This window comes from Mustela erminea, chromosome 4, assembly GCF_009829155.1.
Source record: "Mustela erminea isolate mMusErm1 chromosome 4, mMusErm1.Pri, whole genome shotgun sequence".
NCBI lineage: Eukaryota > Metazoa > Chordata > Mammalia > Carnivora > Mustelidae > Mustela > Mustela erminea.
In genome coordinates, this window is record NC_045617.1 from 111,172,705 (window position 1) to 111,196,457 (window position 23,753).

A 23,753-nucleotide genomic window follows, 5' to 3' on the forward strand; every position below is an offset into this window, starting at 1 on the left:
AAATTTCTAATTTAAAATATTAAAATAAATTTTAAAAATTCTAAATAATATCTTCCAGTATATGACTAGAAGAATTTAATTAAGACAGGCTAATTTAATTTTGTCATTTAAAAAAATTAACTGATCTGTTTGGGGGTAATATAGGGATGAAAGTGAACTCCAGCAAGTTGTAGACCAGATGAGTGTTGTTTAATCTTCAATTTTAATTCCTAAATCTCAAAGGCTTTTGTCAATTTGAATGGAAATGGATCATTAGAAGAGCCTAGTTTGACTATTAAAGGTTTGACAAAGCTATATTATATGATACTACATTATAAACAATGTACTCAAAGTGAATACTTTATAAAAAACAAAGACATTTATTTAACTATGTTCAACAAAGACATTTATTAACTATGTTCATAATAATACACATTTTTTTGTGGTTTAAGAAATTATCTTGAAGGTCTATCCTTTTATAGATGATATCAGTCTCCTGACTGAAGAGGACAGTGGGTAGTGTATTGCTTTATTAAAATTTTATGCCAGTTTTCTACTGCTTTAATTCAACATTTGGTCTCTGAGAAACAGGCTTGAAAACAATTTGATTATTCCTCAAGAAACTTCTTTTGCACAAAACAATAATCTAGTACTGCCTAGTCAGGTATCTGTAGACTTTAATGTAGTTAGTAAAAGTCACATTAAAGGTTTTCATTAAAGGTTGATTCTATGCCTTATGATTTCTTGTTACAGACAGACTTTGAAAAGGATGTAGACATTGCTTGTCGATCAGGTAAGAATATTTGGATTTTGAAAATATCATGAGGGACGTGAAATCACTTTTATGATTTTGATTTTAATGAAAATGCCACAGTTTACACATCACATATTCATGTGGATGAATAAATAGAATCTCTCAAAGGGAAAGCATTGTAGCAGCAGAACATGGTAGAGGGGGCGGGATGGGGGCTGAAGGGGGAATGAGGATTGACAGAGAAACGAAGAATGGCTCGTAGGAAGCACAGTGACAACAGGAAAGCACAGACTTGGAGACATAAGACTTCCATTCCACTGCTCTCTGGTTGTCAGGGGTAAGGCCAGTCAGTTTGGCCTCTGTGTGCCTCACTTCATCATCTGTGGACTATGGGTTGTTGCCAGGATGAAATACATTGTGTGTGTGTGTGTGTGTGTGTGTGTGTGTGTGCATCCTAGCTGCTGCCATTGCTACCTGCTTAGCAGAGCCCAGAAGAAACTGTTCAGTGCTTTCTGCTTTAGAGAGCTAGGGTCCCATGGATGGTGTCCCTTATGGTTATCCTCAGCCTGGGGCTAAATTTTCACCAGGAGTCGATGACTCAAGAGTTTCAAAGGAAACTACGTGTTCCATTTTTTGGATAATTCCAGTTGTTGCAAATGTTTCTGCATATTGAGATATAATAATATACCTTATTTTATGTTGTATTCATTGACTTTAGTGCTGCCTTCTAAAATCAGAGTGGCTGTCTACTTTATCCAAATATCCAGATGTTTGGAAGCAAATCCCATTTAGTCCAGTCCAAGCCCTTTTTCTCCAGACTCAACAAACCATGGTTCCTCATTCATTGCTCATAGTATCCTCCCGGGCAGGCACGGTGCCCGTGGAGCCTCCAGTCTTTCAGTAGATTTTAAATTATGGCGCCCAAATGTACACACTTATTCAGCATTCCTCACACTTGGCTCTTTACTTATATTAATGTTATCTACATTTGAATTTCATAACAACTGGTGCTGTTACTACTGTCAACTTGTCAAGACTTCTTGTAGTTGTCAGGACGTTACCAGTAGAGGATGGGGTAAAAGTTCTGGGTTTTTTCCTGGAAGAAAAATCTAGCCTTGCATTTCTCTCTGTTTGCTCTTTTGCTAGTTTCAGGTTAGCATTCTATCCATTTGAAATTTTGGGGCCATTGAAAATTTGATGAGAATACCTTCTAAATATTTATTCAAACTGTTAATGGGGGAATTGGATGGGAAGAGAATGGGTGTAGAACCCTGCTGAGTTCAGTAGGGCACCTCCCACCACCCTTTAAGAATACTTTTCAGATTCACCTCATAACCATGAAACATCTTGGCAGATTGTAAGATCATAGAGTTCTCACAATCACAAGAACATGAGAGACCAAGTTCATAGTCTCATTTCTGAATTCAGTGAAAATTCTCTGTGTAGAGTACGGTCATAGCCGAGCGGTAGAATAACTATCATAACTTGGCAACCCACATTGGGTCTGGGGGTAGGGGGCTAGGAATCTCTCTTTCTTATTGAATAGCTAACAAAATATTGCTAAGAAACAGCCTCATTAGTGTTTGGTTTCCAAAGTCTGCCATTTCGGTTTTTGGACAACTGATAAAACATTTTCCCTTGCTCCGTCTGCCCTCAATAATTTCTCAAAGATCACTGGCTACGGTGCCAGGTTCTACATCTGCGTTCTAAGATGGATGTGATCTGTCTGGGTTCCAGAAGCCTGAGTTTCTTTAAAATAATTAGTTATTCATTTAATTCCTATTTTCCAACATGTACTTTAGCTTCCTTTCAGCCTTTTCTGGTGTACTCTTTATAGTTGTCCTTGATAGAGAACCAGGAGAGGAACAAAGTAGTTTTATCCAGACCAACCTTGTTAGCAGCACCTGGGAACCTGTTCAAAGTGTGCACTTTCAGGCCCTACCCCAGATCTCCTGTGGGGCGGGGTATAGTTACCCATGTTCTTGCCAGTTGTCCCGGTACTCTAATGCATGCTGATGTCGGAAAACCACTGTACTAGACCATCCTCCCCAAGCCGTGGTCTCATCCGCCAGTATTCATCCTGCTCTCTTGTTAAGTTACCCTTTTTCTCCAGACTTTGTGGCATTCTGGGATTTAGTGTTTCTGAACCGTTATTTTGTTGAAAAATATTCTTGTAATTTTCTTTTTTCTTTTTGTCGGTGCCCCTTTTAACTGAGCTCATCAGGAATTTGCCTCAAATTTTCCCTAGAGGTTTCTGTTCAGTTCAGTTTTAAAGTTTCAATTCATGGACTCCAAGTAATCTTCCTCTAAATTTTGTTGAAATTCACTATCGCAAAGGGTGGAATACATACCTGATTATGCAAAATACTTAGGTGCTTTTTGTTTTACTGTGCTGTATGTATGTTTTGCCTTATACAACTTAATTAATTTCTCGTATAAGTCCCATCACTTTAACATCATATTTGTAATGTGTAGGTGGTATGCATTTGTTTAGTTTCCGTTCAAAATTTGGATATCCATTTTAAGCAAGTCTAAGAGGCAGAAATACCTCTCATATGGAGTAGACACTACTTCATAATAACTGTCTTTCCTCAAATATTTAAAATATGCAATTTTTCAGTAAAGATGGCTGTGTCATTTCATAAAAATATGGGAACTATGACTACAAATCATATTAATTGATACAAAGCTAAATGAATTTTGCACAAATACAGATTATAAAATCAATATTCAGTACAAAAATTTCCTTTATAGTTTCTAATACATTCATAAAAGTGTAAAGCTATATATGCCAACCAGTTCCCATAACTTGCCTTTAAATTGTACTGCTACAAATTTTGGATTAGTTTTTACATGAAGTTAAGGATTAAAAATATTCTTCCCTGAATTTGGAGATTTTTTAAAGTATTTCATTTAAAGTGTCATTAAGTCTATTAATTTAACATACTTTTCTCTTAATGATTTTATGTAAATTTTTCCTGGCAACCACAGTTCATTACTGATCTGAGGTTGGGAAGTAACTTTTTTAAACTGAATTATTCTACTTTTTTGTATAATAAATACAAAAGCTTACAACCAAATGTGGATTAATAAAAATTTATATGTAGATATAGATTTAATGTGATTTTTAGTGTCTGAAATAAGAAGACCTAGTACAATAATTAAATACAGTATCTCTAAAGATAAAAGATAATTACATGAATGGTGTGGTTTTTTTTTGAATGATGCATGTTTTGAAATAATTTTGAAGGCTTCTCTTCTTTGTAGTCAGGAAAGACGTAATCTTCTGGTTTTTAACCTCTGCTTTAATGAATAATCATTATGGTGCTATTTGAAAATTGGATAAAAATGGGTAAGTTTCAATATATCTGCAACTTTTCATGAGGAAACAATGAACCAAATACTTTACAGTCGTCTCTGCCTAATGAAATTTTCAATGACAATTGCTCTGCCTTGTAGGTAGAACAACATTAAGTGCAGACATTGAGCCAACCTACAGTGCTCTTCTATATGTTTTCAATACCAAAATTACCAAGAATATTTTTCAGAATTTCATTCTTTCCTACCTCAAAACTGACATCTGTTTACAACTAAGCATGCCTCAAGTCATTCTGCTGCTATTACCCATAATGTGTGACTTTCTTCTTAGCTAGAGACAGGAGAAAAATGATAAAATCCATTTTAATTAAAAATTCTGAATTCTTTCATTGGTTTGTTTTTGTTTGATTTGGTTTATGTTTTCATTTCTTCCCCCTCCCTTACTACAAGTCATCATGCATTTTCAATTTTTCTAAGTCATTATTTTGCAGGCTTAAAATTAAACTGAGTTTTCAGAGGCTCATACGGTTAAAGTCAGTGGCAATTTCAAACCCTCCCCCACCCGCCCAAGGGCATTTGAGCATATGGATTGATCTTGTGAAGAAATTCTTTTTTTTCTCCACATGGAACTGAAGATGATAAAAACTTTTGAACCCTGTATCTACCTTGACCATATGGACTTCATAGATGAATGCTCATTAATTTTCAACGTGCATAATTTTGGAGGAATTTCTAATGTAGTATGATGAAATTCTCATTGATTACCTCTTTCAAGAAGTATTTTAATGAATAGAACTTGTAGAATTCCTTAGGGGAAGAGCCTTTGAGAAAAAGTCAAATTTATGTGACTATATCCATGATTTCATAAAACTTTTTACAAAAGACTGGTGGAGAAACTTCTCTGGTGTCTGCCTTTCCCCTGAAAAGCTATGCAGAGTTGTTTAAGAATAGGGTATGGAGATTTTTGAAAGTCCATTAGACAACTTCCAGATGTGTTTAGCTATGGACTGCTGGAGATCTATAAAAGCATATCAGAATCAATAAAGAGTGATTGAGTAATCTGGACCATCCGCAAGCAATAGATATGTAATTATTTTAATATTATTTTTTAATTTGATTAAAGATATTGTTTCATAGAGTGATGGCAGACTGCAGTAATGAAAAGCTAAAAACTCACTAATTCTCTTCTGTGAATTTTTGTTTCCTAATTTACAGTTCTTCATAAGGATATCGGTCCTTGCCGAGCGGCAACAATAACAGGAACGCTCTCTAGGATTTCTCTTAACGATGACGAAGAAGAAAAGGGAACAAACCCTGAAGGGCTAAGCTATTCCACACTGCCTGGAAACGTCATTTCCAAAGTCATTATCCAGCAACCCACGGGTATGCACATGCCCATGAGTATGAATGAGCTGGGCAATCAGTGTTTGAAAAAAGAGAACAGTGAATTGCGAAGAACTGTGTACTTATGTACAGATGACAATTTGAGAGGAGCAGATATGGACATGGTCCATCCTCAAGAAAGAATGATGGAAAGTGACTATATCGTGATGCCCAGAAGTTCTGTAAATACTCAGCCATCAATGAAAGAGGAAAGCAAAATGAATATTGGCATGGAAACCTTGCCACATGAAAGGTTATTGCACTACAAAGTGAATCCCGAATTCAACATGAATCCCCCTGTAATGGACCAGTTCAATATGAACTTAGATCAACACCTTGCACCCCAGGAACACATGCAGAATTTGCCCTTTGAGCCTCGCACAGCTGTGAAGAATTTCATGGCCTCTGAGTTGGATGATAATGCAGGACTATCAAGAAGTGAAACTGGGTCAACGATATCAATGAGCTCATTAGAGGTAAGCAATAGAATAAGCCTTTCCTTGATACTTGAAATATTTGATATTTGAGAAATTGATTCATAGGACACTGGATTGAGGGAGAAGTGTCACATTACCTTTTCCAGTTATGTACCATACAAAAATTTTTGGCATGTTGGGGTCAAGATTCTAGACATATTTTTTTTTCCCAGTAGTACATCAGAATGCTTTTTCTCAAGATCATGTTTTGAAAGGGGAGGCCTCTATATTTAAAAGGATATGAATCAAAATTCTTTCATAATGGGAATCAAGTAGAGCACTCATAAAGGAAAAAAATAGAAGATCCTCCTGATGTTTCTCAGGTACCAGAGATCCTTTTGGTGGTGAAAGTAGTTCATGGATGGCATTACAAACTTAAACTAAAGTCTGGATTTTCTGTGTGAGGGCATCCATTAAAAATAAAAAAATTGGAATGTTTCTGTGGAGTCTTCCATTACACTGATTATAAATGCTATTTTTATGTTAGATCGATATCTTTCAGAGTAAGTGTTTTGCTCTCCACTCTTGTAGAATGATGACCACTAAAATTTTTTATCTTAAATTGTGAGCTCTCGGGAGGGATGTACATTAATCAGATTAAGAATCAGGGCTCTGAGGTCCAACCACATGGCTTTTCTATAAAAGCAAATTCTCCTCAGTTTCTTTTCAACTCATAAAATGAAATACAAAGTAATCAACTGTTATCAGTATCATTCATCTTATATTACAATTAATCTAGTAAGACCTAAGGAACGTGTCTTTTTTGTTGTTCATATGCACCACATTACTGTTTTATCTGTGACTTTTATATCTTGTTCCTTGAAATTTTGCTATAAACCTACTGCTAATATATTTCATATTTTAGTATACAGTGCAATACATGTACTCTCTTGCACGTATTGCCAATTGTTTTTAATATGATGGGTCATTTCATAAGATACTACTAAGAGAAAGACACTATAACTTGTCACTTACCCTTTTCATCAGAAATATGCTGATCATCGTATGTTCTTGTGTTCAGAAGTGCACAGAGATAATTTTCCCTCCCTTCTCCCCACAAAGCCATTCCTTCTGCTAGGTCAACAGGAAAAGAGATCATGTGAGACTAGAGTAACTTGATAAGTGGAGTGATTTTGAGATTTTTTTCCCAACTGGATCAAGGAACTTCTAGATGGGGAAAATGGAAAAATGGATGGGATCGAACCCCTAGATTCTAGATCAATCTTAAACGAACTAGGGTTTCTGAAAAGGATCATCCCTTACAACCAAAAGCATAGGGGTAGTGAGGCCAAGTTAACTGTAGACGTAGGAGCTCCCACGACTATGGGACAAAAGTGTTCTGTCCTTCTGAATTAGCAGACTTGCTACTATTTCTCTTTTTCTAACTTCTGTATCCCGGAGACTAGCAGGTCACCTCCAGTGCACTCACATAAGCACAAACTACCAAATATGTATGCAAAATCACAAACATTTCAAAAGGATTTTCAGTCAGTGTGCATGTAATAATATAACATAAGTAATCATAATTCTGATGTACTACTTGAAAATCGTAATGACCATATGAGTCCTTTCTATAAAGGGGCTCTTTAAAATGTGCTCAAGGGGTTAGAATGGAATTGCATTAAAATATCTTATTATAAAAATGCTTTACATCTAAAAGCCTAAAAACGTCTCTGGGTTTAATGTTGTACAGGTCATGTGTGCTTGAACAATAGACTAAATTTCCAAGTGTTGCTCTGTTCAGTTTGTAATTTTTCCAAATCTCCATATCCTTATTATTAAGTATAAGCATCATATGTAACTGTGATTCAGCCAAAAGATCTGCATTTAAATGACTTAGAGATCATAAGGCTTACATCTTAAAAAGGAAGAAAATTCAGGATTCAAAATGAAAATTCACTTCCTCATTTTCATTCTTTGAAAGAGTTTAATAGTAATTGCTTATGGTGACCATTTTAGGAGACAGCTGAAAGAGAATATATAGATGTGGGAATGAATAATAAAAATTAGCATTTATATAGCATCTTTCATTAGCAGATCCTCAAATCACCTTAAAAACATGAATTAATTAATCTTCACAACACCTCTGTGCAATGGATAAGTTGTTATAATCCATGAAGTAAAGTCATTTATTCAAGGTTACAGAGCAAGTGCATAGCACATCTAGGAAAAGAATCTTTCTGTCCTGATCAGTTTTGTGCTGTCTAAAAGTGACAGTAATGTGTCTGGACATCAGCAGGAGAGCAATTTAAAGATTGTTTTTACCCTTGACAGACACGTGATCTTATGGTGAATAAAGACATGACGGGAGTAAAGTTTAGGTATACATAGCTAACAGATTTTGGAGATAGGACCTTGGCCCATGAAGATAAAGCTGGTCGTGCAGCTTTCCTGATGAGCAGAGCGGTGCATTGTCAGGTTGAGTTATCAGCTCTGCTAGACTGTATCTGCAGGGCCAACCAGTGAGGAAGATGATATCCTGACATTAGAGAAAGAACCAGAAGATGACTATCTCCATAAAGAGGGGATCAACAGTAACCAGGAGGTGCCTGGAGTCTTTTAGAAGACAAATGTGAATTGGGGGAACCAGGTGGTGGGTATTAGAGAGGGCACAGATTGCATGGAGCACTGGGTGTGGCGCAAAAACAAGGAATACTGTTGTGCTGAAAATTAAAAACTAAAAAAAAAAAAAAAAAAAAAGAAGACAATGTGAAGATGCAAGTGGGTGAATATGTAGATGACATGAGGCCCAAACCATGGGTCCGTTTGAGTTGACGCCCGCTCTGAGTGAGAAGGACGATCACAGCCATGGGGGCTCCCAGCCTGGGAAGCTGCAGCAGCAGAGGATGGCCAGGTGCCTTAGGATCCTTTCAAGAATTTTATAAAAACGATGTTCATGTGATTTCAGGAAGTTTCCTCCAGAGGAATGGAGATTCACAAACTGCCACGGTGGGAAGAGGGGTTGGGAGAAGAAGGAGGGGGAGATGAAAGCTACCAGTTGTAGCACAGAATGTGGTGTACGTAAGGAGAAGAGAAGGCAACGAGAAACACGATTTAAGGGGGAGAAAATGAAAGCCAGAGTGGGTCAGTGTGTAGAAGTGTTTATTCAAATAAGCAGGAGGCAACAGAAAAGGACGGAGGCCGCCCAGGCCTGAAGGCAGTGCCAGCAGAAAAGGCTGTAGCCTCCAGGGGAGTTTGTTTAACGAACTCCCAATTCCTGCGTATAAAATAGTTTGATGAATGCATGAAGTTTCTTGTGTAAGAGCTTATCCAGATTGTCTCCCTGCCTCATAGTACCTTCTTTTTTCTTACAATGTGTTATCTTCCATCTTCCAAACTGTATACATTCTCAGAAGGGGCTTGATGAGCAATTCTGAAAATTTTAGTGTCTGAAAGATTTAGTTTCCACAACTATGGGATAATTGCGATTTTCATATGGTAGAAATCCTCACCTTGGCTCCAGTCTTCAGTGTCTTCTAAGCAGTTTAAGATCAAGAAGAATTAAACTGTCAGGGCTGTCTGGATGGCTCAGTCAGTTAAGGGTCTGACTCTTGATTTTGGCCCAGGTCACGATCTTGGGATCATGAGATGGAACCTCACATTGGGCTCCGTGCTCAGCAGAGTGTCTGCTTGGGATTCCCTCTCCCTTTCCTTCTGCCCCCCTCTAAAATAAACAAATAAATGTGTTTAAAACAATTAAAAAAAAAAGAAAAATGAAACTGTCTCCAGTACTCAAGTCATTCACCTTCAATTAATGAAAAGAATGTGTTGATATTCGGTGTTTATATAAAGCAAGTAACCACTATGTGCTATGGAGCACGTGGGAAAAAGATTAAGGTATCATATAGTTCTTAAGCCATTTTGAGGCCTATGAAACATAGTTTACATTTTGGGCTGTGGTTCTATTTATTTTTTTTAAAGATTCTAGATAATGTCATTGTAAGATAGGTCAGAATTTACTTTGAATCTTTGGAGCAGTGGTATTTATTCCACAGCCTGTAGCTGTTAGGTTTAAATAATAAACACTTCCTTACTCAGAAATCTTCCCAGTTTGTATGAATGTCCTGGGCCTGTTTGGCACACAGTCCATTCTGCACCCTTTTCACCAGTGTCACTGAGGGCCAGGGCAGGTTCCGGGGCTTCTGGCTGGGAGAGATTGGCCACTAGGGGGCGCCGGGGAGAGATTGGAGGCGGGCAGAAGAGAGAATCCCAGGATATTTCTCCCTTTCTCATCCATTCTGCTTTGGACACCATCTTGTGCTTTAGCTACAGTTTCTTAACGTTTCTGGCTTTGGCCAGGGGCCTCAGCCTCTCAGCCTAGTTGACAGTGCCATCTCCTTTTGTCCAGCCTGGGGGCATATTCACTTTGGCTAATCTCTGGGTTACCTGTGATCTTGTATGTGTAGCTTCTCAGCTCCACTATTACTAGAATTCTTATGAAACACTTTGCTCAGATGAAATACATGAATGGTTCCTCTTACTCTCCTGGAAAACTGTGTCTTAATTTTTCTTATTCCTGAGGAAACCCTTAATGAGTAATCAGAGTTAGATTACAACACGATTTTATCAAGACCAGAAAGTTCTGCTACTCCAGCTTTTCAGACCATTTCGGTATAAACTTAACAATATATCTGAAAACGTTGTCGGATAAGTCTCCCTCAATTTATAAATGGGTAGAAAGGGATGCAATTCTAGGCTCCCTTTTTATACTCCAGTTTTCTGGACATGAATTACAGAGCTCTCACCATAATGGGTTTTAAAGGCAAAACATGTTAGCTATAATGTCACATTACAGTTGCCTCCCATAAAGCTCTTGTGAGGATCAAATTAGATAATGATGTGCAAACCCTTTGAAACTTGTAAGAAGCATTTCAGATGTAAGGTTGTGTTATTATTTCATTACCATTATATCTTGAATTTCTGTGAAGAAGCTTGAATGCTATATTAAATCAATATTTACGGCTTTAGACAAAATATTACGGCCTCACTTGGGAGCTGGGAGACTGTCACTAACAGATACCATTATAAAACTGACCTTTGAGCAGAAGATACTTTTTCTTTTTTACATTTTTTTTTCTTACATAGCTGTGCTGAAAGGAAGGCTTGCCCTTCTTTACTGTGTGTGTGGTTTTTTTTTTTTTTTTTAAGATTTTATTTACTTATTTGACAGAGAGAGACAAAGGGAGAGGGAACACAAGCTGGGGAAGCAGGAGAGGGAGAAGCAGGCTTCCTGGGGAGCAGGGACTCTGATGTGGGGCTCAATCCCAGGACTCTGGAATCATGACCCGAGCTGAGGATTAACGACTGAGCCACCCAGACGCCCCCTTCTTAACTGTTTTGTTTTTGCTCCTAGGTTAGGGAATTTTGTCTTTTATGAAGGCATGCAAACAAAATTAGCTGAAATAAAAGTCATTTTTCAAAATTAATTATCCTCAGGTTTTATTTTCACAGATATTTTGAATGGATTTGGTATCAAAGATTTCTCCTTGAGTATGTTCATGGCTCACTCCATAATAAAACTTGTAACGGCAGTCATATTGCCATTTATTAATCACTGCAATTTATTCCTTGCAGTGAATTTTCTAGTGTCTGGTCCAGTTTAATTTGAAGTGACACAAACAATGAATTATTCCCTCTGAGAAACTATTCATTATTCTAGAGGATTTAGATATGGAGAGATGCCTCAGTGCCTATACTTGCTAAGTATTCCTCTGTGTGGCCTCATACTCTTGTGCTTTTTTACTCTTAAATCATCCTGGACTTTTTTCCCTTCCATTAGTGATAAGCCTGCATTCCCCTCAATTGTCTTTTAATTGGCTGTCAGTTAATCCATTCATAATGGTTTTCTTTGTGTATTTAGTCTGCCTGCTTATCCATATTCTCCCAAAGAATGAGAAAAACAGCAACAAAACAAAAGCAAGAAATGAGTCACATTTTGGACTTGTTTAGCTGCTGTCGTGTACCTCCTCCAATGATTCATCAATAATTTTGTGAATTATTGGGCCAGGCCCTGTGGTAGATGCTACGGATATAAATGTGATCAAGAGATGTGGATCCTATCCCTGTGGTGAATAAACCGTATGGAAGAGAGAAATAATTAACTGGTAACAAATGAACAATCTGTAAGAGTGTACTGGGCTGGGTCAGGACCATGGAATGTGAGGGAGAGACTTGATAAGGGGGTGGACGACTCCCAAAGTGCTGTATGGACTGAAGATAAGAAGGAATATGGCTTATGAGGCTCTGTCTGGAGGTTGCAGGGATGTTTTAGGGAAAAGAAACTGTAATACAGAGATAGGAAGGAGTTTGGAATACTTTTCACAGGATCAGAAGTCCTGTATAACAGCGGGTGAGCTCCTTAACATGTCATTGGCATAGGAAGAAAAAGCCAGATTTTGGAGAGCCTTGTAGAACAATTGAAGCAAACAAGGACTGTTAAGTGAAAGATGGGCATGATTTCTCCATCCATCCATCCATCCATCCATCCATCCATCCATTCATCTATCCATGGTTTTGGAGGGAAAGATTAGGATTCAGTGGTATTCACAGAGGGGATAGAGCAGAAATCTGGAGGACAGTTAGGGAGCTACTGAAGTTATCCAGACAGGACAGGAGAATGCCTTTGACCACAGACATGATAGTGAAGATGGAGAAGAGTGGACGGATCAAGAGAGATTTCAGAGGTGGAACAGACACCACTTGCTGGTGAATTTGATATGCAGCGTGAGAGATGGGGAAAATGAAAGGTGACTCCTAAGCCTCTGACTGGACCAACTAGATATCTGACACTTTCTGGATGGGAAAGACATGAAGAAGAAAAGAGTGGAACTTAAAAGTGGTATTTACCACCATGGAATGAATGCTATCATCTAGGAGAGAAGATGAGAAAAAAAAGAGAATTCAGGAACTCAATACTTAGAAGATTGTGAGATAAGGCAGAGCCAGCAAAGCACACTTGAGAATGAGCCACAGCAAATAGGAAGAGGAAAAGAAAAAGCTAAGATCATGTGTTTTATTGGGGAAGTGATTAAATTTCAAAAGCTTCTGAGAGTCCAGCAAGCTAAGGACAGAAAGTTGACCTTGGAAATTGACCAGATGGAGCTCATCCGAGACTTTTAACTAGAAGAATTTGAAAGAAGTGTTAGGGATAGAATACAAGTTACAATGAGTTCTAAGTGGAAAATTAGGAAAAGGAAACCACATAGAAGACCTGAAGAGATTTTTGTATCCCCTACTATGATGAAAAAGATTCTTTGTATTAAGTTATTTGAGAAGTTGAGGAAACTGAGACAGAGGGAATCTGTGTCTTCATAAAGTATTTTAACACCACCCTGGCTTATTTTAAATTTATATGCAGCAGTCCTTCAGTTGTCAATTTTATCAGAAAAATTGTTATCACTTTTAATAATAGATTTTCATTTTTTTAAAGATTTTATTTATTTGAGAGAGATCACAAGTAGGCAGAAAGGCAGGTAGAGAGAGAGGGAGAAGCAGGCTCCCCACTGAGCAGAGAGCCTGATGCGGGGCTCGATCCCAGACCCCGAGATCATGACCTGAGCTGAAGGCAGAGGTTTAACCCACTGGGCCACCCAGGCCCCTAGATTTTCATTTTTTAAATGTATAACCACTTTTTCTAACCACTTTTGTACCTTACAATAACTTCCCAGCAAACTCAGAGGGACATTTGAATAAACGTCAGTCAGTCACAGTTGCCATGAACTTGAGTACTTTTTGAAAGACTTTCCAGCTTATTGCATGTATACCAAGGATAACAGAACTGAACACTCTGGTTCTTGTGACAACATGGTTTCCCAGTGCCAGAATCCTCTTTAAGATAAACTTGATTTTGCAATGGGAGGCACATCATGGAAGTGGAGGTCAGCTATTATGTGTTATTGTATGATTGCTTATAAAGTATCCCATGTTCGAATGGTTTTTAAGTTATTGTAGTTAACACAATTCTTTTATATTGCCATTAGATTTTCTCTCAAGAAGTAACATGTTGAATGCTTTTTTTTTTTTCTCTTTTAAATATAATTGACAAGTGAAAGTTAATCTGCTTGAACTTACTTTATGGCTAAAAAACATCTCAGTCCCACTGCTGTCAGCCTTGGATTGACTGGGTCCTCCATTGTTACTCTTGCTGAGTTCTAGTAACAATCAACAAATTATCACAGGCATCTTAGCTACAAAATATTACCTCTTTTACCCCTGAGCAAGTAGTTGAGAGATAGTGGATAAAACCCAGGGGTTAGAGTCAGAAGACCTGAGTGTGAATCCCAGCTCATTTGCTTACTACCCAGTTTTTAAGTGGACAAGTTATTTTAACTCCACTGGTCCTCAGTGTCCCTAATTCATAGAATAGATATTAAAAAATGATAGTTTCCTGACCATCCCACAGGGCAGGTAGCAAATGTGAAAGCACTTTATAAACTATGAAAGGTTGGTATACTTGGTCAGTATTGTGGGGATATGAATAATAGGACACAAATTTTAACCTCCCAGGGGCTCTGAAAATCTGCCACATTTTTCACATTCTCTAATTTTTAAGTCTTCACTGCTTATCCCCACCACCACCATCTTTAAGCTCTTTTGATTGAAATCTGTGTGCTTCATTTGTTTATTTCTTGTTCTAACCCTTCAAGGCAGCTGGTTATGATATACCTTTATGTTAGAATTTAATTTTCACAAAATTAGATAGAAAAGAGAGAAATGGGGGGGTGCCTGGGTGGCTCAGTGAGTTAAAGCCTCCGCCTTTGGCTCAGATCATGATCTCAGGGTCCTGGGATTGAGCCCCGCATTGGGCTCTCTGCTCGGTGGGGAGCCTGCTTCCTTTCCTCTCCCTCTGCCTGCCTCTCTGCCTACTTGTGATCTCTGTCTGTCAAATAAATAAATAAAATCTTTTTAAAAAAAAATAGAAATGTATTTATAAAAATATATCCATTTTCTTTTTCATATTTTATATCAACATAGGTGCATAGGTGACATCAGCTGTCAGAAGCAGAACCTCTTTCCAGTGTTCTTTTAGATTCCCATCTCCTGTTCTTGTTCCTAAAATATGGGGCCTGTGGTAACATGTGTCTATCAGCATTTCCAGTTCTTAGGCTACACAGCTTTGCATTCAGAAACAGAGCAAGGTACAGTTGTTATGACCGTTGGCAACAGAGAACCCCTCAATGAGTGCAGCAGAAGGGCCTCTTACTTGCTGGCTAGCGGACCCTTTTCCATAGGATCTCACCATTTAATTTTCAAGTGGAACGCAGAGCTCATGATTAATGTTCTATAATAACAGCTTAAAATGTTCCCATGTTTGCATTTTGCTGTATTAAGGAAAGAATTTTGCTTAATGTATAGTTACAAAAACGTCCTGCTGAGTCACAGTGCCAAGAAGGCAAAGCATTCAAGACCAGAATGGAAACACTGACATTCAGTCTAGCATACAGCAGCAAAGTGTGATGTGCTACATTGCAGCCTGCCTTTTTTTTTTTTTTTCTATAAAACACTGTTAGTGAACAATAGTGGCAGGAGATGGCAAAGGAGGCCTGGGTTAAACACTTTGCTACACACTTTTCTCCTTCTGGGATGTCACCACAGCTAGGCTACAGTGATGCTGGAGACAAGGACCTAAGTGACATCAATGTGCCATTTGCATTTAATAAAGCCATCTCCTTCCTAGTGCTCTCCATCATCATACTTGAAACCTGGATTCTATAATCCAGCTCCACCAAAATCAAATAAATTTCAAAACTTTTAGGCTTTTTTTTTTTAAACAAAACCTTTCTTTTAGAATATCCCCTTCTGTCTAGTAAAGCATGCTTTGGGGAGTTGGTTACATAGGGAGGCTCTGGTTCTACAGTGATGTTGTAACTCTAGCTGCAAAAATGTAGACAGGTTTTTCAATAACCTATGTTAGTGCCTGTCTGTCTCTGCTATTTAGCAGTTACAAGAATCAACTATCATGGGTAGGATTTCCTGATAGGTTTTTGAACTTAAGGTAAGTTTTGGGATAAAAGTGAAAGAAAAATTTTAAAAAGTTTGTCTAAAGGTTTACATGATATTCAACTGCCTAAATATTACTTGTTTTTAATATTTATTTTTTGTTTCACCCCCACTTCCTCCCAAAAAATCCAAATTAAAAAAAAAATCCTCATATTGGAAACTTGTTTTGCTCTCTAAAAATTTGGGAGACGCTTTCTACATTTACCAGATATCTCCTTCAATATCAAATCCCTCTGAGTATATGCTAACTGTACCTTTCCTACACTAATATTCAGAGTCACTTTAATTTTATTCAAGTAATATTTCATGATTTATCAGGCTTATTGACTAATTATTTTATTAATACCTGTTGATCTGTAACTAGAATTAGGAGCTGCTTAACAGAGTCAGAGGCATAGAGGAACACTGAGATATTGACATGTACATTTATGTTTCTCTAGGGTTGGACAATCATCATTATTTTTTTTATTAAATTAGAATACTTCTGCTTCTAAGAACTAGCAGTTAGGAATTTCCTATCATGGAGAATTGTCAAATACTAAAAAATCTGTGGTTGAGACATATAGAACTTTAGGACTCAGAGGGCCAGAGAGATTTTGGTAGAAATGAAACCTGGAGATAGGCTACCAGAAGTCTTGAGAGGACTAGATGATTTTTTTTGTACATAGCTTTTAATCCTGTGTGTCTCGAAAGTAAAAAACATAGCTTTGCTATGACAGATGTAAAGTCTCCTTCAAGATTGAATGTTTTGTGTGAATTTATATTAAAAAATTCCTACTGAAAAATTAGAGTTAAGAGGTCAAGATAAGAAGTACTCCGTATTTTTATATTCTTCCATTTTAAAGGAAGTTCAAAATAAGAATGAAATCATTTGGATGAAAGAGATGAAATCATAAAAATTTCAACATACTCTTCTGTGAAGGAAAACTTGTAATATAAAGATGCGCAGGACATTTTATTGAAAATAATTTTCATTTTATTTGAATGACTAAACATAACTTTATATTGGTTTTTCTTCTTTTTAAAAAAATCTTACAGAGAAGAAAATCACGATATTCAGACCTTGACTTTGAGGTAAGTTTCTATGGATTTTTAAAATAATTTTAATTGCTTGAATTCAAGATTGACATATAATTACTTAAACATATTACTCTGCCGTATGTAGGAGCTCTACTTTTTTAAAAATTAAATGAGAAGTCAAACATTTTTTATTAGAGTTCATTCTGTAAAACTACTTGTAGAAAAACATTTTAACTTCTAATTGACTTAGATGTATGCTAAACTGAGATATTCCAAACAAGGAATCCATTTTATAAATACTAAGACAAATGGGCAATTTGTGGTAAGGACTGAATTTCATCAATCCAGTTTGTTGTGAGGTAAGAATGTTGTTTTGTTCATTTCTCACATTTACAGCAATTATATTGGTTTTACTTCAGTAACTACCTGAAAAGAGAGCCTCTGAGAATGCTTCGGCTGGTTAGCTAGGCTTTCTCCGGAATTGCCTTGCGTACTGATTCCTATTATTTAGGTTCTCTGTGATACATTCCAGATTCTTTTTTTCAATAGCAAGTGTTGGTTCAGTGTGCTCCTGTGTTTTTAAATGCCTTTTCACAGATATAAACAAGATGAAGATGTTCATTTTCCAATTTGCATTGAATTTATATTGATGTTGTAATATCGATGCTAGAAATTACTGAAATCATACCATTTGAGCAGCTTATGCTAAGCACAAAATTAATGATGTTTGAGTGTCACATAAAAGGCACTTATGCATCTTGATAATTGGATATGATTCACAGCCCGCCGACATAATTGGATATAATACATTATAAATGTCTCTAGCATATTTGTACTGTTTGATGCTTACATAGAACTTGATAATTTTAGTTGATATTCCTAAAATTATGGAAACCTTTTAGTATACGGAAGCTCCTAAATCAATCATTTTGTGTATGAATGTTGTAGATGAATGTTGTAGCTCAGCAACGTACATCAGGTATCAAAAGTGAGACTTAACTTTTTATTTACTGCATTGGTGAACACACTTTGATTTTATCCCAAGGAGAATGGGCCTTTTTTAGTAAAGCTTCAGAGTACAAGAAACAAAGTAACAATAAAGAATCTGACCTCCATGATTATGTGGCAAAATTTCCTACTGATGCATCTCAGTTGTAGCAACCTAACATGGGATAAAAACTTCATTCTATTCTAAGTTTTAGGGTACAAAGAAAAAACATTCGTCAATATATTTTTTTCACTTTTTACTGCATTGTAAGGGACAAATAATTTGTTTTTTATTCTTTAGGTTACCCCAAAACAGAGGATCACTGTGTATTTACTTTTATGTCCTAAAAGCAGTAAGTTGTGTTAGTACAAAGAAAAGGAGGTGGTAATTAATCCACGAGGTATTAGGGACAAAATATAGTAAAAACCTAGATTTAAAATTAGGTCTCAATGCAACCAACCAAAGGTAGGTAATCATAAGCTCTGAAAAGAAATCTAATTATATTGGGTCACTTGGAGCATTAGAAAAACTATTCCTTTTTCATGTGTTCTTTATATAGACTGCAGCAGATTCCTTAATCAGATGCTTTTCCCCCACTGCTTAGTATCCCAACATATAACCATGGTGTTGCCAAAATATTGACTGGTAATGGAAAGATGCTGCAACACAACAAGCCTGGGTAGTTAGCTCTTTACTCTAGTTATCTCATGATTGCTAGAAGTATAGAATTGGGAGCAGGGGACACTTTGAGATATTACATTTTCTTTACAAACTTTTTAGTACCACTCCCCTGAGTCTGTGTGCAGCTGTAGGTATGTGGCAGATACCTTAGAGATGGTGCTCAGAAAAATTACTGCCAGCTTTAAATGATAAATTTTAATATGATATATTTGTACTTTGTGGATGGTCCTTGGAGAAGAGTCAGAGTTGCCTCCCTCTCCTTTAAATCAGGCTGGATAAATTTTGTTTATATCAAACTACTTGCTAGTCCCCCAGTTCCCATCCCATAAGCTTTACCACACAGTAGCCAAAGTAAGCATTTTGCCACTGACAAGCAGATTCATCTCCTAGGCTCCTGAAGATATCTTCCCTTTGGGCCAAAGACATTCCCCAAAGTCTATACACAATAACAATATTCTCTCGACTCATACATCCATAAAACATCGGCCAGTAAATGTTATACCTGGGGAGAAGTCCTTTCATGTTGCCAATCTCCAAGAAAATACTGCGTTTTTAGGAATAAATAGAGCAAAGTGTTGTCTAGTCAAAATGATGTAATATCAGTTCTTTTGGGAAAGTATACAGAAAATACTATAATGATGTCCCTCTATCCCCTTCTGTCTCCTTACTGGATTTGCATTCTCCGCTCCAAGCAGAGATCGAGTATTTAGTGTCAACCTCAAAAATTGAACAAATTAGAAACAAAGGTTATCATGCAGCAAATGAGTTAATTTGGGAATTGCAATTCAGGACATGCAAGCCTGGAAAAGAAAAAAGGAAGTTGGGAGGTACTGTTTTAAACATTCCTTGAAAGCATTGCCCATCAAGAGTCAGGTTTCCTGTATTTAGTGATTTTGTCCCTTGGTGCCGGGAAGGACCTTTCCTGGTTGTCATGTCCCACTGTGCAAGGAAAGAACATGGTTATTGGAAACCATTTAAGGCCATATTTGAGTAACAAGGGATAGAAAGGAGAACTCTCAGGCATTTCCCACTTAAAGACTATATCTTAAAGAGGGTGTAAGCATTAGAGATCATCTTGAAAGGTTGAGACAGCATCACCCTATTGGATAGGTTATTTCTGCAGATGTTTGACAGACAATAGGCACAGAATTTTTTTTTTAATTTATTTATTTGACACACAGAGAGAGAGAGATCACAAGTAGGCAGAGAGGCAGGCAGAGAGAGGAAGGGAAGCAGGCTCCCTGCTGAGCAGAGAGCCTGATGTGGGGCTCAATCCCAGAACCCTGGGATCATGACCTGAGCCGAAGGCAGAGGCTTTAACCCACTGAGCCACCCAGGTGCCCCCAGGCACAGAATTTTTAAATGATTATACAACACGAGAGAGGCAGAATAATAAATCTAGTTTATGGGGGCATCTGGGTGGCTCAGTTGGTTAAGCATCCCACTCTTGTTTTTGTCTTGGCTCAGGTCATGATCTCAGGTTTATGAGAACGAGCCCATATCTGGCTCCATGCTCATGGTGGAGTCTGCTTGTTCCTCTCCCTCCTCCTGCTTTTGTTCTCTCTCTCTCTCTAATAAATCTAGCTTGTATATATAGTCCTACATGGGAAGCCCAAACCTGAAAGTAATGAGCTATAAATAGATGAGATATCAGGAATCAGTTAGGTTTTTTCCCTGAAAAAAGACAAAACAATAAAAAACATTTTAAATTCCAGAGTTTATCCCCCTTCGCCACAGCCTGGGAGGTGATGGTTTTATTTTTCTAGGCCAATGCCAAGGTAAAGGAAAGAAGGAGGGAAAGACCTTTATGTTTAAAGTATGAAGTCTTGATGTGGTGTCTTGAGTGGAAGTAGTCTGCCTTGATGTCTGCTACTTCTTTTCCATTGATTGAAAAATCTCCAGGGTTTATACAAGACAGGATGTCAGGTGCAGCCATCTTTAGCTATGGGATGTATGTCCAAAATTCAAACCCCTGAAGTCTGGCTGTCATTTGGGTGACGAGGAGGAGCTGGTATGCTTCCTTTGAAAGAGGTTCAGGGGCAGTCTTTGTTCCAAATCAAAAGCATGGGAAAAAATTGGAAACACTAGTTTGGAGAGTGGTAGACAGGTATTTGAGAAAAACAGAAGAATTCAGGATCTAGTACAGTTAAATACAGGATTAGAATCTAATATAGAGAGAAGTTCAAACATAATTTTTCTCTCCATACTTACCCTGATATTTATCAAAGATAATCACAGTAAAACTAATTTGTGTGCCTTAAACTTGGCCTGAGTACTTACACAAGTATAGCGAGAATAGTGATTGGCCATATAAGCTCTTTTTAAGACTGCTTTGCTAGAGGGATGCCTGGGTGGCTCAGTTGGTTAAGGTGCTGCCTTTGGCTCAGGTCATGATCCCAGAGTCCTGGGATCGAGTCCCACATTGGGCTCCTTGCTCAATGAGAAGCCTGTTTTTCTCTCTGCCTCTGCCAGCCACCCAGCCTGCTTGTGCTCTCCCTCTGATAAATAAATAAATAAGATCTTTAAAAAAAAAAAAAAAAAAAAAGTACTGCAGTCATTCAGTAAACCCAAAAAGCAGAAAAAAAAAAAAAAAAATAGAACCTTTAAGCAAGGTGCCAAGTTGATTTTTCTGAGGAGCTTTATTGGCTCCATAAAGTAGCCTTAATTTCTTAAAACCTGTCCTGTCAAATCTGAGTCTATGCACATCTCTCTCAAAATAATCCAGAACCTTGGTAAAGTAGCCAATATTTCCAATTGTTATTACAAGGAGAACAGATTCTCACTGAATTTATGTAAATAACTATATTGCCACGTGAAAAATCCTCAAGAGTTTTGAAATTCTGGAGGGATCAGGTAGGGAGAAAAAGTAAATTTTTCATCCTTGTTTACAAAGATATATTTTACCAAACTGCTATATTTCATAGATAGCTTTAAAGAAAGGAGTAAAAGGGCTCCTTTTAATGTAGCAAGCAAAATATTAAAGTAATGTTTGAAAACTAGATGTCATAAAAATTATAATCATCTTCCTCCATTCATTCAATACCACGTTATTCTTACTACGCCTGAATTTAGTTTTTACATTCGTTCGAGAAATTCTTACCCAGTCAGTTTATTATCCTTTTTTTTTTAAGAATTTTATTTATTTGACAGAGAGAGATCACAAGTAGGCAGAGAGGCAGGCAGAGAGAGAGAAGGAAGCAGGCTTCCCGCTGAGCAGAGAGCCTGATGTGGGGCTCGATCCCAGGACCCTGAGATCATGACCTGAGCCGAAGGCAGAGGCCCTAACCCACTGAGCCACCCAGGCACCCCCTCAGTTTATTATCTTAAAGTTATCAGAAACCTGCACTTTTTTGAGCTTTTTCCCTGAATCTTTGAGGATGAATTACTTCTGTAGGTACACTTTTGTAAAAGTATCAGAGTAAAACCATAACTCCCTGTAAATGACAAAAGATTTAAAATACCCATTATTAAAGATATGATGCCAAGTTCATTGTAAAGGAGTTGACAAGAAAATTTGGTTTTCTATATACTTTAAGATAATAACTGGAGTTATGGCCAATAACATTATACCAAGACATCAGATTTCTAGGAATTTCATATAATTTCTAAAATATTTACATTAATAACATTCACCTGCATAACATAACCAGGGTGGTTTATCATCACTTATTGGAAAATGCTTCTCATGTAATTTAACATATCAAATAACCCTACAGGGCTTAATGTCTCTCTTTTTGTAAGAAGAAAGAACAAATCTATCGAGATGTTTTAGGGCCTTCTTGGAAAACCCAAAGTTAGTTCAAGGTCAAAAAGACTATTTATAATTGGATTTGGGGAAATTTGTCAAAAATATCAAAAGGTTTTGGGGTGCCTGGGTGGCTCAGTGGGTTAAAGCCTCTGCCTTCGGCTCAGGTCATGATCCCAGAGTCCTGGGATCAAGCCCCGCATCAGGCTCTCTGCTCAGCAGGGAGCCTGCTTCCTCCTCTCTCTGTCTCTCTGCCTACCTGTGATCTCTGTCAAGTAAATTAAAAAATATATATATCAAAAGGTTTTAAAGCTCTTGGTCAAATAGGATTGATGAAAAAATAGTTATCCATTTAACTGTGGAAACAATGGAAGATGTTAAAAGGCAAATATAGAAAGTCACAGAGTTCCAAGTTAAAACTTACATAATCAAAAAAGCCTTGCTAAAGAAAGCAAGTACAGAAAATTACTTTAACAAAACACAGAATCCTTTTTTTTTTAAAGCCAGATTACTTGAAAAGAAAAAAAGGGGGACTTTTTACAATCTGTTATCAAAAGCAGACCAATAGTCTAAGAAAAATTTGTCCTTTTAGCAAATAAAAGAAAAATTGAAGTTTAATTTTACATAAATATACTATTAATTTTAGAGCTTATTTTTAAAGCCTTATAAAAAAATTTTATCTAGCTTGATCATACATAAAAATTTTTTCCCAAGATTCCTTTTTCACAGACCTTATATAGCTCTGTCCATCTTAGTCTGTCCTTTCTGTTTCACTCAACAGAAATGGATCTCCATACCTCATATTTTTTAATACCATTTCTCACCAAAAAACATACCTTAATTTCCCTTATTATTCCTACTAGCTTTAATTACATACGTTAATTAGGATTGTTAACACTTAGAAACCTTAATTAGAATTCTTAACCCTTAGAAACCTTAATTTTTAGTGAAAACTAAGCAAGCAATTACAAACTTTTACATTAGCATTTTTTAAGGTTGGCAATTTCATGAATACATTTCATAATTTCTAGTATAACTTTTCAGTGTGGTACAAAACATGTTCATTAATAGACCTAAATATCTTTTGTCTCTCTGTATAAAAAGAAGCCAGAAATGGATAAACCTATATTCAGTAATTAAGGTGTCCATCTTCTACCTTATTTAGAAATGATGTATGAATATCCATCATTTACTTTCATTTAGCAAAACATTAAGGTTACCAAAATGTATAGGGAAACTAAAAGTTTACCTAAAAACCTTTTATCTTACTTACATTTATTTTAACTTATTTTTAAAATTATGTTTAGATTACCCACAAAAACTTAATGAGATATTAGATAACTAGCCATCAGCCCAAGCTATTTTCTTGCTCAGAAATTTTGTAAAAGAAATAACATGAATTTATTGTAC

General features: G+C 36.9%; 1 protein-coding gene across 5 annotated transcripts in view; it reads left to right on the forward strand.

Moving 5' to 3' along the window:
- ADGRB3 (adhesion G protein-coupled receptor B3) overlaps nucleotides 1-23,753 on the forward strand; it is a 739,102-nt gene that overhangs the window by 695,114 nt on the left and 20,235 nt on the right. For all 5 annotated transcript variants that reach the window (XM_032340376.1, XM_032340375.1, XM_032340373.1 and 2 more), the window contains 3 exons: nucleotides 733-772; nucleotides 5,267-5,910; nucleotides 16,948-16,983. In XM_032340376.1, the coding sequence (XP_032196267.1) occupies nucleotides 733-772; nucleotides 5,267-5,910; nucleotides 16,948-16,983 (720 nt within the window). The remainder of the gene's footprint in view (nucleotides 1-732; nucleotides 773-5,266; nucleotides 5,911-16,947; nucleotides 16,984-23,753) is intronic.